General features: G+C 43.0%; 5 protein-coding genes across 6 annotated transcripts; 2 read left to right on the forward strand and 3 right to left on the reverse strand.

Annotated features, from left to right (window-relative positions):
- Positions 1–3,328: 3,328 nt before the first annotated feature.
- On the forward strand, positions 3,329–4,294 carry LOC124488004 (olfactory receptor 145-like). Its single transcript, XM_047050442.1, has one exon. It carries the CDS (start codon positions 3,329–3,331, stop codon positions 4,292–4,294), a length of 966 nt encoding a protein of 321 aa, XP_046906398.1.
- A 3,418-nt stretch (positions 4,295–7,712) lies between these two features.
- Positions 7,713–8,675, forward strand: LOC124488005 (olfactory receptor 8-like). Its single transcript, XM_047050443.1, has one exon. It carries the CDS (start codon positions 7,713–7,715, stop codon positions 8,673–8,675), a length of 963 nt encoding a protein of 320 aa, XP_046906399.1.
- Positions 8,676–9,356: 681 nt separating this feature from the next.
- On the reverse strand, positions 9,357–9,840 carry LOC124488049 (cytochrome c oxidase assembly factor 4 homolog, mitochondrial). Its single transcript, XM_047050507.1, has one exon. It carries the CDS (start codon positions 9,838–9,840, stop codon positions 9,595–9,597), a length of 246 nt encoding a protein of 81 aa, XP_046906463.1. The 3' UTR covers positions 9,357–9,594.
- A 1,090-nt stretch (positions 9,841–10,930) lies between these two features.
- LOC124488048 (serum amyloid P-component-like) lies at positions 10,931–12,466 on the reverse strand. Of its 2 annotated transcripts, XM_047050506.1 has the most exons (3): positions 12,384–12,466; positions 11,367–12,078; positions 11,312–11,334 (listed from the first exon to the last, which is right to left on the reverse strand). In XM_047050506.1, the coding sequence occupies exons 1-3, from the start codon at positions 12,439–12,441 to the stop codon at positions 11,328–11,330; spliced, it is 777 nt and encodes a 258-aa protein (XP_046906462.1). In that variant the 5' UTR covers positions 12,442–12,466; the 3' UTR covers positions 11,312–11,327. The 2 variants fall into 2 exon arrangements, with proteins under 2 accessions (XP_046906461.1, XP_046906462.1); XM_047050505.1 differs by having other exon boundaries at positions 10,931–12,078.
- A 972-nt stretch (positions 12,467–13,438) lies between these two features.
- On the reverse strand, positions 13,439–14,888 carry LOC124488047 (olfactory receptor 1019-like). Its single transcript, XM_047050504.1, has 2 exons — positions 14,594–14,888; positions 13,439–14,506 (listed from the first exon to the last, which is right to left on the reverse strand). Exon 2 carries the CDS (start codon positions 14,472–14,474, stop codon positions 13,509–13,511), a length of 966 nt encoding a protein of 321 aa, XP_046906460.1. The 5' UTR covers positions 14,475–14,506; positions 14,594–14,888; the 3' UTR covers positions 13,439–13,508.
- Between the last annotated feature and the right edge of the window lie 2,650 nt (positions 14,889–17,538).

Consider the following 17,538-nt stretch of genomic DNA (forward strand, 5'->3'; position numbering starts at 1 on the left):
CACTTCAGCGCTGTAATGAAAGCCAAGAGGCCAACATCCTCTCTGTCATCTCCCAGAGGGCCACACACACAAAAAATACACCAGAAAAGGGAAGACTTGTTCCCAAATCCCTTGTCATTAAAGAATTTGGACCAAACCAGTTTTGGAAATATCACTTGCATCTCTCTCACCAAGCTCAGGCTTCAGAGCTACTTCACACGAGAATATGGTTCCAAACTTTCTCAAGGCTTTTCCCCCACCAAGGCCTTCCCATCAGTCAGTCAAAGAAAAACAATTTGTTTTGTTACAAAAAAAAGCTGAATCACTGTTTGTCCCCATCACGATCCCTGGGCTCCGAGGTGACAAACACGTCCTCCGCAGAGAGCCAATTACAGGCGACATCCACAGGGGGGGGGTCCAAGCAGTCTACCTGTCTCTTCTGTTTACTCCCGTAACCATGACGCAAAGGGTGATGGAGCCATATCTGTTGCGGGCCTGGGCATCACAGACCTCAGGCCTTGGCACTCCACAGTTTAAGGCCCTGACCTAAAGCCTCACGTTTGGTAACTGCTGCATGTCTCTCACCGAGTGAAGCTTGGAGGGAAGGTAGTTGAAGCCAGGCTAGAGTCACACCGCATGGTATATGGGGTTCTGTGTTATATTTTGAGTATATGAATAAAGAAAATGAAGATAAGGAATGGCGGAACGTGCAAGCACTTAAAAGCAGTGGCGGGTGGGGGGGGGGGGGGGGCTTTACAACCCGAGTACTGTTGGGTATAGCATCAGCTATGTAGTGCAGTGTGTGTGTGTGATGGGGGGGGGGGGCAGCAGTGTGCAGCAGTGGGACTTATCAGTGGGCCTTTTCAGTAATAAATTATCAATTCAATAAGCAGCATCTCAAAAGCTTCTCCCAGAGGTGTGTTTACTAGTCTCAGTGGACTGAACAATGGACTGCCTCAAAACAATTACTCCATTACCCTGTTGATGACACTCTTAGGCTGTTTCCCTAATGCTGACCAGGGCTGACCTGACCAGGGCTGGGTCGAGAGAGTAAAAACAAAAACACCATATCAAGACCACCACATACATGCACTCTGCGTGGAGCTTCAGGAGATGGAGTTTAGATGTGTTCTATCAGTCCGAGCACCATAGGGATGCCAGGCTGCACACTACATTTGTTTCTTTTTCAGGCCTCGTGACAAGACTGTTACACACTGTGCTGCGGTCATCCCCCCCCTCCCCTCCCCTCTCTCTCTCTCTCTCTCTCTATCTCTCTCTCTCTCTCTCTCTATCCCCCCCCCCCCCCCTCTCTCTCTCTCTCTCTCTCTCTCTCTCTCTCTCTCTCTATCTCTCTCTCTCTATCGCTCTCTCTCTCTCTATCCCCCCCTCTCTCTCTCTCTCTTTGTATCTTTCTCTCTCCTTTTCTTTCTGTATCTCTTAGTCTTTCTCTCTGCCGCCCTCCCCCCCCACACACTCAAGATATTGCGACAGTTGCTCCGTGTTTTGCTCCCGCCCCTTAATGATGTCCCAGAGTCCTCAGAGTCCTCAGAGTCCTCAGAGTCCTCAGAGTCCTCACAGGCACACCAGTCTGCTGGGCTCCCAGTCTCTCTCAGCAGAGTTTGGAGACAGGGTGTCAACAAACAAGGTGCTCATTAAGTCTCTCATTAAGACGCCTCAGGAAGTGTTGACAAGCTCCAGCACGCTCCCACAGGAAGGGAGTTGAGTCTGTTGTTGATGATGATGATGTCCTAGTGCTGTATGACATATCTAGGAATTCGTCTTCATTAGAAAGTTTTTCGTAAAGTTTTTAGACCACAAGTACTTGCGCAATTGTACAGCCTACACAGACGGATGTTGTGCTAACTGTGTTATGAGTTTAGGAAATTTGCTACGTAAAGGTATTAAAAAAACTGTCATAGCGATTGTAAAAAACTGTATTCAAACTCAATTTCCACTGACTTCTGACTGAATTTCCGACTTCTGGCAAAATCAAACACTCGCTCCCAAGCCATGTAACCTGTGTTCAAAATCAAACTATGCTTTCAGATCATAAACACAACCAATCAAGATATAAACACTATGGAGCAATCATTAGACACAACACAAAATAATGGAGAACACAGCATCCAGGGCATGTAGTTACATGTAAAGAAGAATGTGTTTATGTTTACACAGTAAATTCATTTACTGTAGCAATAAAGACAATTTATTTTCGATTTTGAAACACTGGATTTTGGTGTTTCAAAACCCATTAACACTTTCCTGATGTATGACTATGTTTAGCCTGTGCTCTTCACCTCTCTATGTGAAGCCCTCTGTGAAATTGCTTATAAAAAGGGCAATACAAATACAGTAAATTTGTATGATTTGAAAACAGTAACCATCACATCAGTAACAACTTAGAATTGTCAACAAAGAACAAAGAAATCCAGCCTTGAAAACACTCCACACCTATGTCACCACAGGCCAATTCCCTTGCTTGCAGGACATTTTCTATATGTACATAGAGATGTAACTCCAACAGCATTGGATTCAGTATTTCATGGAGTATGGAATTTAATGGAATATCTATCAGACGGTGTTCACTTCATAGTCCTGATAACAGAAGTCAGTTATTTCTAAATGCTAGATGCTGCTGTCTGGTAGCCTTCAGCACTAGACCAGGACTCAGCCAGTGTCATTTGGCCTCTGCCAATTGGCACCTGTGGGTGTTCACCCTTCAATTTAAAGTTCAAAAGTTCAAGAAAACACACAACTAGCTCAACAAAGACAATTGTGACTTTCACCAGTCCCACTGAGCTATGCCCACCTCCAACTCTTACAGCAAAAGGCATACCAAGCAAGGTAGCCAATGCCCAAAGTGCTGATGGAAACCACCCAGATGGTTCTACTGAGCTGACGACAGTGTTCTGGGCCAGAGAGAATGACGGGGAAGCTTGTAGCTCCGCCCATCTCGGGCAGCCACCAATCAGCTACCTGGGTCGACGCACTTTTATGTGTCTCCGCATTCACTGTGGGTCAAAGCTTGACGGAGCGTGGAGTGGATCAGCATCTCAGACCGATCTCAGGGCTGCTGGCGTCTCTGACAGGTGAGCGTGCACAGGTGATACCTGACAGAGAGACAGGAGAGGAGTGGAACAGAGCTGAATGCCGCGTGTGTAATCTGTACAGAGTGAGCCAACTGTGTTCTCTGGATTTATCTGCAGAATTGGAAACAATACAATCGCATAATCATCATCACTCATTTGAATTGTGCCATTTCCATTTGTGAATATTGTAGATACGCCGGGATGTCGAGTTAACAAACGTTGTTGTCTCAACAGCAAGGAGGAAGCGTTGCCACGGTAACATGAGTTCCCTGATATCAAGAGAGGAGGTGAATAACACCGTGGTGCATCCAGCTCAATTCTTCCTCCTGGGGATCACTGGCATCCCCCACATCAAGTACTACTATGCCTTCCTGTTCTGCGTTTACATGGTGTCTTTGCTGGGTAACACGTTTGTAATGACTGTCATACTTGTGGACCGCAGTCTCCATACCCCCAAGTACCTCGCTGTTTTCAACCTGGCTTTCACTGACATTTGTGGGAGTACCACCCTCGTCTATCCCATTCTGAGCCACTTCCTGTTTGGCAGTCAGGTTGTGTCCTACAATGAATGTTTAACCAGTTTTTTCTTTGTGTTCCTGTTTCTCAGCATGCAATCATTCAACCTCACCACCCTGGCTTACGACAGGCTCGTGGCCATTTGCTACCCCCTGAGGTACTACATGATAGTCAGTCCCAAAGCCATGCTGCAGATCATCAGTGGAGAGTGGGTCATGTCGTCCTCGTTGATTATGATCATGCTGGTCTTCCTGACCAGACTCTCCTACTGCAGGTCAAGAGAGATCCAGGGCTACTTCTGTGACCATGGGCCTTTGTTCCGACTGGCCTGCAATGACAACCTCCCAAGTAAGCTCATAGGGAGACTAAACCCTGTGTTCATGATATGGTTGCCTCTAGTCTTCATCATTGTGACCTATGCCTTCATCACCTCAACGCTGTTACGAATCTCGGCCCGGGAGCGTGTCAAAGCCATGAGGACGTGCACCTCACATCTCATGCTGGTGGGCTTGTTCTATTTGCCCTACGGGGCAACGTTCGCTTTAGGAGACATCCCCACTAATATACGGATCATTAACCTCTCTCTGACCTCCACTCTGGCCCCCACATTGAACCCCATTATATACGTGCTGAAGACCGACGAGTTTAAGGTATCTGCTAAGAAGATGGTGAAGACAGCCAAAGGAGCCATATCTCCATCAGAGAGATAAAGATGTTTTTTTTTTTTATCACAATTTTCAACGTTTTGGGATTCATAGCATGGAAGCTTACTTAGGAATGTGTAGCATGTAGGACAAACCCCTTGAGTGGAAGTCGTACATAGAAAAGTGTTCGTAACAGCAAATCAGTAAATCAGTAAATCAATATACAGTGCCCTCCAAAAGTATTGGAACAGTGAGGCCAATTCCTTTATTTTTGCTGTAGACTGAAAACATTTGGGCTTGACATCAAACGATGAATGTGAAACCAGAGATCAACGTTTCAGCTTTTATTTCCAGGTATTTACATCAAGATCTGATGCACAAATTAGAAAATATCACCTTTTTGTTCGAACCCACCCATTTGTCACGTGAGCAAAAGTATTGGAACATGTGACTGACAGGTGTGTTTTGTTGCCCAGGTGTGTCCTATTACATACATTATTCAATCAATAAATACCACTGAATGTCTACACTCAGGTTCAGATTGGGTAAGATAGGTTTTGTCTATGCAGACTGTATTCAGAGGTGAAAACAACATGAAAACCAGAGCGCTGTCTTTGGGTGAAAAACAAGCAATTGTGAGTCTTAGAGAAGATGGAAAATCAATCAGAGCCATTGCAGAAACATTGGCCATAGCCAGTACAACCATTTGGAATGTCCTGAAGAAGAAGAAAACTACTGGTGTACTAAGTAACAGACGTCGAACAGGTAGACCAAGGAAAACATCAGCAGTTGATGACAGAAACATTGTGAGAGCTGTAAAGAAAGACCCTAAAACAACTGTTAGTGAGATCAGCAACAACCTCCAGATGGCAGGAGTGAAGGTATCACTATCTACTGTTCGCAGAAGACTTCATGAACAAAAGTACAAGGGCTACACCAGAAGATGCAAACCACTCATTAGCAAGAAGAATAGGAAGGCCAGGCTGGAATTTGCCAAAAAGTACAGAGATGAACCTCAAACATTCTGGGACAAAGTTTTATGGACTGATGAGACAAAGATTAACTTTTACCAAAGTGATGGAAAGGCTAAAGTTTGGAGAAAGAAAGGAACTGCTCATGATCCCAAACACACAAGCTCATCTGTGAAACACGGTGGAGGTAATGTCATGGCTTGGGCTTGCATGGCTTCTTCTGGGACGGGCTCATTAATCTTCATTGAGGATGTAACACATGATGGCAGCAGCAAAATGAACTCGGAAGTCTACAGAAACATTTTGTCTGCCAATTTAAGGAAAGATGCAACCAAACTGATTGGCAGAGCCTTCATCATGCAGCAAGATAACGACCCAAAACACACTGCCAAAACAACAAAGGAGTTCATCAGGGGCAAGAAATGAAAGGTATTAGACTGGCCAAGTCAATCTCCAGACTTAAACCCTATAGAGCATGCATTTTACCTGCTTAAGAGGAGACTGAAGGGAGGAACCCCACAAAACAAACAACAACTGAAAGAGGCTGCAGTGAAAGCCTGGGAAAGCATCAAAAAGGAAGAATGCAAAAGTTTGGTGACGTCAATGGGTCACAGACTTGCTGCAGTTATTGAAAGCAAGGGATTGGCAACTAAATATTAAGTCTTATTCACTTAAATATGTTTTAAGTATATCTGTTCCAATACTTTTGATCACATGACAAATGGGTGGATTCAAACAAAATGTGATATTTTCTTAGTTGTGCATCAGATCCTGATGTAAATACCTGGAAATAAAAGCTGAAACGTTGATCTCTGGTCTCACGTTCATTATTTGATGTCAAGCCCAAATGTTTTCAGTCTACAGCAAAAATAAAGGAATTCGCCTCACTGTTCCAATACTTTTGGAGGGCACTGTATATCTTTTCATTGGGCTACATATCCCTTTGATGCGGACGAGTAGAGCGAATGAGTGAGGCCCAGATCAGGCAAGGCTCTCAGGCTTCGCTCGTCATCTCTCTCATTAAAAGCAACACACCTGTGTTACCTCACTCTCATTCTCACCGTGTTTGATAAGATGGTAATTTAATGCTACACGAGCACACACACATACACGTATACAGAACACACACACACGTACACACATACAGAACACACACACACACAATAGATATTAAATGATTTCTGGGATGTTGCCACCTTCCGCCATTCCCAACTTCTCCATATTGTCTTTATGTTACTGGCCATCGATGGATTTGACAGTCTACAGGGTCCCTGCCTTATACTGTATGTATGTTTGCTTCGCTCGTTCTCCGAAGTAGGGAGTGCTTCCCTTTATATAGAACCCACCCCACCAAGCTAGTCAAGAATATTTCCATATCTATAGTAAATCACATGGTCAAATCAATACTACATGAGTTTCACTGAATTGTAATACATGGTGACGGTTATATTTACACTTGTGCAAGTGGTAGGATTTTGTATTCATTTGTGCTCAGTGGGCTGTGAAGTAATGTTTTATAAAAAATAAAACATTACTATATAATGAACACATAACATAAGGAACAGTGCAAACCCCTTGCTAAAATGTATATCTGATTCTTGTTATTCTTTATTGATGACAGTTTATCATCTCCATCATCAACGTTGTGTTGCTTAAACTGAACCTGTCGCAGGTCTTATTATAAACAGATTGTGAAGAGACAGGAAAAGCTTTTCCCTTCTCCTATTTCTTTTCAATTCCACCTTCCCACAAAGAAAGGGACACTTTGAGACCAAGATCTTGTTTTCAGATCACCCTGCATCACAATTACTAAGAAAAGACACTCCAACGGTATGAAAGTAATGTATGCATTACTTAGACATTGATATTATTATTACACATCAACTCAATCAAAACTCAGTCCTAATCAGTGATCAAATTTCCTTAGTGGATATTTACTGTGACATGTAAATGTGAACACAAGACAAAATAAAAAAAATAAAAAATTACATGTCAATGTAAACCACAACATTATTCTCTTAAAGACATTATGTTGATGTATAATGCCACAACGATGAATATCAAAGATCAACAGTAAAACAAGGAAACTTTTCTACAACATGTTTTATGTTTATTTCATATGTTCTTGGTTGAGGCTAGTTAACATATTTCAGGCCAACACTTGTTGCTGTAAACATCATTGGATGTCTGCAGATTTGGTCCCCAGTGTGCGAAGCTAGGTGAACTGTGACTAGGAGGTTTGTGTTATCAAGGATATTTTCACAATATAAAGCCAGCACAGAGTCCAAACCACCAGAGAAGAGCAGCTACTGCAGAGATAGGCAGTCTACAGTACAGGACTTTCTCTCTCTCTCTCTCTCTCTCTCTCTCTCTCTCTCTCTCTCTCTCTCTCTCTCTCTCTCTCTGACTCAGATCCAGATTATACGTCTAAACCCAGCCTTGAAGAGTGGAATTCGTTTCCTTTTTTTTCTTTGCTTCCTAAATACATTTACAGGTTCATGTGGTGTTTGGTTATGAACTTGATCAACACAGCTCTGGAGGACAATGTCACTTTTCAGCGTCCAGCACAGTTCTACATCCTAGGGTTTTCTGGAATCCCTAACCTGACTTATTACTTTGTCTTCCTGTTTGTCATCTACATCGTGTCCGTGCTAGGCAACACATTGGTCATGACTGCTATATATGTGGAGAGCTCTCTCCGTACCCCCAAGTATCTCATTTTCTTCAACCTGGCATTCGTGGACCTTTGTCGAATCTCCATCCTGGCCATCCTGCTGCTGGACACCTACCTGATCAACAACCAGTTCATCTCCTACAATAAATGCATGACCAACATGTTATGTACTTACGTGACTCTAGCCATGCAGTCTTTCAACCTGACCATGTTGGCATACGACAGGCTGGCGGCCATCTCCTTCCCTCTGCGCTATCACACACTGGTGACGAGTAAGACCATGAGCGCGTTCACCGGCGCAGTGTGGCTCGTCAGCATCCTGTTCAACCTCATCAACGCCGGCGCCATCACCAGGATGACCTTCTGCCGGTCGCTGGTCATCCAGAGCTACGTCTGTGACCACGGTTCCCTGTTCCGCCTGGCGTGCAATTCCAACAGCTATTATTTGACCCTGCGCTTGATCACTCCAGTTATCATCGTTTGGCTTCCTTTCGGGTTCATCATCGTGACGTATGTGTCTATTGGTGTGGCCTTGCGCCGGGTCTCTACAAACCAGGGCAGGTTGAAAGCTGTGAGGACGTGCACGACTCATCTGATGTTAGTCGCGTTGTTCTACTTACCGTTAACGATGACTTTTTTTCTAGGGGAAGGGGTCTCCATCAACACCAAATGCTTTTACTTGTCTCTGACCACAGCTCTCCCTCCCATGCTGAACCCCATTATATATGTGCTGAAGACAGAAGAGTTCAAGGTCTCGGCTATGAAGCTGGTGAAAACCAGCTCGAGCTTTCTGAAATTTTGATTTTTTTTGTTGCATTTAGGTTCAAAACTAGTCCTGCTGGGAGGGGAGGGGGGAATCCCAGCCCCAATGTAGTCAGTAAATGTTGTAAGCTTTGACTAACCGTATTTCCTATCCGTATGACTATATACTACGCATTATATTAAGCACCAAATCCATCCCATGTTATCATACTACAGTGTTTGTTCTGTATGTGTCTGTTGAGGAACAACAATCAAACTATTAAAATCTAATTTGCTGACGTAATTTCTGTCATTTCCCCCCAAAATGTGTTTTTATTCAATGAAAGGTCATTAAATAATAATAATGAACACTAGAGTCAAAGACGACCGGTCTCCTGAAGACAGAAACCTATTGTAGAAGCTTAATAATCCAGCATGCTTTTTGTGAATATTTAATTGAATTGTACATTACATTATATTTCACCCTATCACAATAGACTTAAGTCCTTAATTCACTAATGACTGAACCCGTGCAAACATATAGAGACATGATCCTGACTGAGACAATTAATGTGACAGTTATGATGCTTCACAAGGCTCTGTAATTGTACCACACTACCACTGTGTGGTTGAAATATGTAATAGCATGTGAGCATCACCAGTTGGAGGCATCACTGTTGTGATGTCGATTAAATTATTCTCAGGTGGGATGCAGAGGTATTTCAAAAGGAATGCTTTTCACTAATGATCCAAGGACATTAAATAAAAACAAGTATGATTCTGTGTGATCCTACCTTCCAAACAATTACGGATACAGGCACGAAGTGTTATCTAACTCTCTCCCTTGAACACACTTACATGTTACTAGACTAGCATCAACAACTTCTAACGGTATCGTTGAGTATTTAGTCCAGCTCCACAAGTGAACATGAAGCAAGATGTCATCCTGTAGAACAATGTTTGCGTCTGTAGGTTGGTATCTATGACGGCCCGGAAGCTGTTTGTCGTTGTTTCATCAGCTGTTCCTTACGGGAGTTCTGGAAGGCCATCATGCACTCTTTAAAGGTCTGAACCTGGGTTTGGCACTTACGCCAGTCCTGATGTTCCGCCATGCACTCCTGCACGGCATAGTGCAGATCGGCGCAGCCGGTGCGCGAGATCATCTGGTCCACAGGGTCGTCCTCTTCCTCGCTCCGACTGCGGTCGTGAGGGGACGGGGAAGTCATTCTGAAAACCAACGCATTGGTGTGAAATATAGTTGACAAAAATTAAACATCGGGAAAAAAGAGAGGTGGAAGAGGGTGAGACTATAAATGTGAAATATACCTAGTCAACAGTACGCTACATTATTTTATAATAAACATACAGTTTTGTTTTTGTCACATTGATTACACCCTACTGGCAACACAGCGGGTCCTATACAGAACATACAGTAATACCCTCTCTTGAGCTATTACACAAGATCAAAGGCTAGGTAGCTCTAATTTAGCTAGATTGTTGCTGGTAAATTGTCATATTCTGTTATGGGTCAACTAGCTAGTTACCAATTTCAGTGAGTGATTTACAAGATACTAACCTTCAATTTAAATTGAGATATGTCTGAACGTCGGCTAAATGTCAACCTGAAGTAGTTTACCTCTGGCTTTCATACTGTACATTTCATTTGTACGTATCGCTAACAGGCTAGCTAGATCACTACTTTCGTAACGTTTAAACATGGGGGACATAATTCAGGGAGGGACTAAGAGTGGTTTTGAAATATGTCCTATGGTGTATCGTGGACTAACTTTTTTAGTTCCGTGTATCGTTCATAAGTACTGCGATTGACGTTGTCTCCTCTGGGTCTCACTGTGACATAAGCTATGTATTCAGAATTTCAGAAGTTATTAGCTATATTTACGCGATACATTATCGAGAAAGAAGCTCAGTAGATTAGCGGAAAGTTTAATAGACAAACCAGTGAAACTCAGCTATGAAGCACTTGAGGGCAGTGTTGTACAGGTAAGGCAAGCCAGTGTTGCATAATGTTTAACGGAATATTGGGACTGCAGGTCGAATGAGCACTATACAGTTTGAACAAGTGACTGGCGTGCTGTCAAAAGTAGTACGCTCGCGTCACACCCTGTCAGAAACCGTCAGCACCTTTCCTAAAGCGCAGGAGGATATAGAATGAAACATAAAACATGCTGAGGATGCAGTTTTAGACTGACGTTTGGATGTCCTGCTGCCCACCATTGCAGAACTCCTCAAACGTTTTGACTCACTTGTCAGGTTGACGTACAGCTGGGTCAAAGCTCCAACGCAAAAACGATTTTATAAATTCAAGATCATTTATTGATTTTCTCATTAGGTCACATTTCAGAGAGCTAACTGCTTCACAGTCAGTGACAAAACAAATATCATGGAAAATGCCATTGATGGTTTGTTTTAAGCACATGAAAACAAGGACCAAACAATAATCATAATCACAATGGTCTATATTAATCCTAATAATCACAAAATCAAATCCAAATTAAAGTAGCAACAATAACAACTAGTATTTAAAAAACAATTCATGGTGACTTTCAACCTATCGAAATGCCATGTGTAAATTTATTCTGTGATTTAATTTGAGTTAACATATACAATATTAATATCAAAAAGCTGTTAAACTGTCATTTTCATATCTTCAGAGATTTTAGGATTGGTATCATCACCAGACGGCATAGGAATGTCATTTTCAAATCCAGACTGTTCTGGGATGAAATTGTCTTGAGAATGTTCCGGAACATCGTGGGTATTTACATTCAGTTCCGGAATGCCAACGCCGCCCTCCGGCGACGACTTGTTGCTCAGCGACCCCATTCTGCAGGTGTCAAGAGTCTGGAGCCTCTCCAAGACCACATACCCATGTCTGGTGTACTCCATCGACCCCCAGTCCAGCACGTTCCCTGGTCTGAAAGCCCATGCCTGCACATAGGTCTGGACCTCACACAGGGAGAGAACATAGTCCCACATGTGCACATCTGTCAGCTGGCCGGTAAACGATTGCTGGGCATCAAAACCCCCACCATAGGTATCTTGGTCCTGGCTGAGGACAATGAAAGGGGTTCCAGAGATGGAGCCACCTGCATGGAGAGACTTCCTGACACTGGGTCTCCCATTGAGCCAAACCTGCACCAAACCTGTTCCTGAGTCCCACGTAGCACAGAGAGAGTTCCACTCATTCAGCTCAGCTGCCATCCTGTTAAAGTACACATAGTGGCCTCCAACCCAAAACTCTATTTTATCAATGTGCAGAAATATTGTGAAACTGTTGTCAATGCCAGGGGTGCTCAGGGAGAAGAGGCAGTCCTTGGTGAGGACATCAGTGAAGAATCGGAGGCAGACAGAGGAACTGAAGAAGATCTTCTCCAGCTGGGGGTAGAGTCTGGTGTATGAGTTAGCTGTCTGCTGAGGGAAAGTGAACACTCGTCCTCTCAAATCTGTCAACACAATCACAGACCAATCCTCAACTCAGGCTAGAAGAAGGCTGAGAGACTGATTATTAAAGATTGTTAGGTCATTCTAATTACTGTAATGTATGTATCATGTGTGTGTACTCTACAGTGTACCTGGAATAGTGTAGGTGTATGACCTTTGTGAAATTCACAGCAAATACTGTATCTAAAGTTGTGAACATCCAAAATCTTATAATTGTTATTGTAAAAGCAAAGAGCTTTTGTGGATTATTCACTAGATATACACAATATGAGAAATAAAAAAGTATATGTGGAAAAATACAATTTACCTTGTGGTGTAGCATAGCAACACGTAACTATGGACAGCAAATATACGAAGGTCTTCATTCTGCAGTCAGTAAGATCATTGATCTTTAGTTCTCACATTGGTTATTTTGTGTCTTTTATAGTCAGAACAAACCTTATCTTCATTAGACTTTGTATCGATGTATCATTTAACCTTTTATTATGCATCCATAAAGAAATCCATAAAGTTGGCCAATGATTAAGATAAGGACATGTTATCATTTAAGCTTAGTGAGGTGCATCCTTTACACTATAAAAACATTTCCAACCCCAGATTTAAAGTTGTTGTTAGGGTTTATGTTAAATTTCAACATTTTGTTTGTCTCATAGCAGCATACATACAGGGTTATTAATTATGACAATTGTCTGTTTAATTAATAGGTCTTATATAACCACACTCTAAGTTCAATAGTTCTTTAATTGTTTCATTGAACATGTTGCATTTAGTCAGCATACAAGGTAATTGGAGAAAGGGAGAGCGTGGGAGACAGAGACAGGGAGAGAGTGCAGACTGCAGAGAGAGGGAGAGAGTGGGAGAGAGACAGGGAGAGAGTGGGAGAGAGAGACAGGGAGAGAGTGCAGACTGCAGAGAGAGGGAGAGAGTGGGAGAGAGAGACAGGGAGAGAGTGGGAGAGAGAGACAGAAAGAGAGTGCAGACTGCAGAGAGGGAGAGAGTGGGAGAGAGAGACAGGGAGAGAGTGGGAGAGAGAGACAGGGAGAGAGTGCAGACTGCAGAGAGAGGGAGAGAGTGGGGGAGTGTCAGACACGTGCATGTGCTGCATCGGTATTTCCATCATACCGGAATCTCCATCTGTGCATTTCATTCTCCTGATGTTTTGTTGTCTGATGTAGAAGTTTGTACATTTGACTATGATAAGACAGACGTGTGAAGGGTTGATGAGGAGTAAAACATGCTGCCAATGTTTACACACTAGATAAGACCACAAAAAGGGAAAAACACTAACAAAAGGAAAGTAGCTGGTCGAGATCTCAGCAAATTTACAGTACAGAACGACTGTACTTTCATCGTGTAGCCTAAGTGATTCCGATAAACGAGTCTGTCATATATATTTTTCAATTGTGTTGGGTCCACGCGAGCGGCATGGACGTCAGGGTGTAATTTTCACTTTGTGGATCAGCGCGAGGGCTCTGGTCTTGATTTCTTTTGTTTTTAGAGAGTAAATGATTGGGTTTATACAAGGCGGGATGCAGGTAGATAACGACAGACTCAAGACGCGCAGGTCGGGGTCGATGCCAGAGGAAAAGAGCCCGATAACAAATATTGACATAATAGGAATGTAAAATATTGCCACGAGGATTAAATGTTCAGTGCACGTGGCCAGCGCCTTTAGCCGTCGCGCAACAGTTTTCATTCTGAAAACGACGAGCAGGATACACGCGTAGCTTAAAATGATAAAACTCAATGGACCGGTAAGGTTGACCAAACTCAGGATCGAAGCGCAAGCCCATTGCAGACTATTGTCATTACATGCCAGTCTAAATACGGGCGCATAGTCACAGAAATAACTAAATACTTGAACAGACCCACAAAACGAAAGTCTGGTCATTATTGACGTGGTGAATATAATTGCACCTATAATTGCAGACCAAATTATCGCTAGAATTACAAACATACTCCTCGTGTTGTTGATAGAATGCTGGCGCAGCGGGAAGCATATAGCTATCAGTCGGTCATAAGCGAGAACCGCGAGAGCGAATGATTCGAGGCTGACGAAACAATAATATATGAACATTTGCACAAAGCATAAATTAAATGGAATAAAATTATCTTTTGAGAGAAACAACTTTATCATACTAGGAATGATACATGAGCTCAGGACTACATCAATAACTGCCAAGTTAACCACCGCTACAAACTTTGGGGTGTGTAATCGGTAATCCGACACAATTATATAGATCACCAACACATTGAAGATAACCGTTACGGTGTAAACAAACGCGAGGAAAACTAAATAGACGTTGATGAAACTCAATGACGTAAAGGCAACTATGTAGAAGCCCGGCGGATGGATCAGAACAGAGTCATTCCCAGATGTCCTTTTCTGAAATTTCATGGTCAAAGTCCAGTCACTGAAAAACTCCCAGCCTGAGCAGAAATAAAACAACGTATATTAAATTATCTTCAAGTCCACATCAATTTCATGCTTAAACAAAATGACACAGAAAAGCTTACCTGCTTGTTGATGTGGTTGGAGTTCAGAATTGAGGAGTTAATAAACTGAGAAGACTAGCCATTCTCTGCTTGTTTCACCTGGAATTAATACTCTTCATGTAAATCTCCAGAGATGTCATCATTAAGTCACAAACACTTGCATTTCCTTGTTAGTCATGCAGACTTCCTATGATCTCAAACAACCCGTAGAGAAAATACACGGTATAGACTAATTAGGGAGTAATCAAAACATTCTAACCTACACATTAGCATAATAACCAACACATAGCATAATTCGTAATTACACAAAATCATGTGATATCATGCATCAGACCAGGCCAAGACTCTAGTATTCACAGTTTCAGGACCTTATGCAACATCCTTGTCATTTGGGTTCTGTGAAAAGGTGTCCTTCATTTCCCCCTTCAGAGGGAGGTGACAGATCTGACCTAGTGAGGACCAGCTGTGTACAGAAGAACAGGCTTTCACCCCTCCAACCACTCCAGATCAAAGACAAACCCACGGAGGGGGTGTAGACAGGGCTATCACTTTAAGGTACCAGGAAATAGGGACATTTTCACAGACTGAACTGGCACTGCAAGCAGGTGAGCCAGACAGGAATGGACACAGACTAATGCACAGAAAGAAAGAAATATAGACAGACATAGATAGACACATACCGCTAGGTGAAAGTTACCTATACGCTGCACTTGCTGTGTGTTTATGTTGGCAGTGTGTCTGGAGAAGGTCTTCCTGCAGGCGTGAATGAAACAGGTACGCCTCACAGGTGATGGGTGCTAGGAAGGCAACATCTCCAAGATGGAGGTGTAGTGAGAGGATGGCGTGGCCTTGGGACACGAGGAGCGAGAGAGAGAGGGAGCGACAGAGGAAGAGAGAGAGAGAGAGGAACGAGCACAGAAGACGAGAAACGGAGAGAGAGGGGAGAGGCTTCACATGAAAGTCCTCTGGAAGTGAGCCCTGCTGTCGAACCCTTTTTATGTCAGCCTCATCTTCCCTCCAGAGCAGTATTGACTTCCTGCTCCTCGTGCTGGACTGATTAACACGTGTACCTCAGTCTCCTTGAGCCTGTTAACACTGCAGGAGCCTTTCAGAGCGGATCATGCTGGCCTTTTTCTGACCAGACTCTCTTTCTACAGGTCATGGGAGATCCTCCAGAGTTACATCTGTGACCATGGGTCTTTGTTTCGACTGGCCTGCAGTTAAAACCTCCCAAGTATATTTCAACCACATATATTTAAACCACGCAGTGGTTCAATGTTGTCAGAGCCGTACGCAGGCCCCAAAAAATACAGAGGTCATGAGTCAGAACTTCTAGGCGGGTTCGGGGGCATGCTCCCCCGGAATTTTTTTAAATTACACTATTTAAATATGGCCATTTTCTCTTATTGAGTCTTAAGGAGCAAAAACATCATCATTATGACATTTGAATATGGGGCGGTGTGGAGCTTTTGAAATTTTGAGGTAAACATGGGGCAATCTGAGGCTTTTTGAAGGACCTTTATGGGACAATTTTTTTTAAATTATTATTATATGGCAACGACGGTACGAGCGTTTTGATTGGATAACGGGTAGTCACCCCAGCGTGTTGCCCTCCTCGCTGGTCAATACGGATCCGTATTGCCCTCTGACGTCAGCTTCAAAATGAGCGATATCGACGAGTCAGCTGCTGAGTTTTACTATCCAGATGATGCTGAAAAGCTTTGTCATCGAAAGTGAGGATGAGCCATGTTGTCCGCTTTCTATCAAAAGTAATGAGTTGCTTGGCAACACATGAAACACACCGTGAGAAGACTTAAGAGCTAGCTACAATTAGCCTAAAGGTACCATTTATTTTCGTTTACAAAATGAAAAGAATCTAAAATTGCCATATAATAAACTACTTACTAACCTCGACCGTTCGGTCATGCCGGGAAATATCAAACTGAGGCTGGAACGTATCGACCGAGCGATAGCGAGTCAGTTTGATATTTCCCAATTGCCACTGAATTTCATTTTCAATCAATCACATCAATGACATATCATATCAATCGCAAAATGAATGTTGATTCAACCGGTGGAAATTGATTGACAACCGGTACTGACGGAGTTAACCAAACTTTGATTTGATGTTTCCTTATCTGAGTAGTACGCTGCTGCAATACAATATTTCCACATGAAAATGAATCTTTCTTCTCACAGTCATCTGCCACTTAAACTTCTCTTAACTTACATGTTTAGTTTGCTGCGCTCCTCTTCCAGTGACTGTAACTAACATAGGCTATTCACTAACAGTAGCGGTATGTCTATGGCGGTAACATCAGCGTCCGACTTGTGTTTGGTGGTTACCATAACGACAGTACGTTTTGTTGATGACGCGCAGCACATATGTCCAAACTCTTGAGCTACTCGGCTCTTCAAGTATAAAATCACGTTACGGTTTGTGGGAGACCAAGATCATCGTCCTGCAGTCAGTTTCACGTGTACTTTATTTAGAGTTTATATACCACGATTTAAGCAAAAAAAAAACAGAAATACGAAAAAAAATACCGAGGACACGACCTCGGTGTCCTCAATGGTAGTTACGGCCCTGAATGTTGTTGAGAATGAAGCTCAGTAGATTAGCGGAAAGTTTAATAGACAAACCATTAATAGGAAATTCAGCTATGATGCACTTGAGGGCAGTGTTGTACAGGGATACAAGCCCTTGTAACCTAACGGAATATTGGGACTGCAGGTCGAATGAGCACTAAACAGTTTGAACAAGTGACTGGCGTGCTGTCAAAAGTAGTACGCTCGCATCACACCCTGTCAGAACCCGTCAGCACCTTTCCTAAAGCGCAGGAGGATATAGAATGAAACATAAAACATGCTGAGGATGCAGTTTTAGACTGACGTTTGGATGTCCTGCTGCCGACCCTCGCAGAACTCCTCAAACGTTTTGACTCACTTGTCAGGTTGTCGGACAG

The sequence above is a fragment of the Hypomesus transpacificus genome, unplaced genomic scaffold (genome assembly GCF_021917145.1).
Source record: "Hypomesus transpacificus isolate Combined female unplaced genomic scaffold, fHypTra1 scaffold_116, whole genome shotgun sequence".
NCBI classification, from domain to species: domain Eukaryota; kingdom Metazoa; phylum Chordata; class Actinopteri; order Osmeriformes; family Osmeridae; genus Hypomesus; species Hypomesus transpacificus.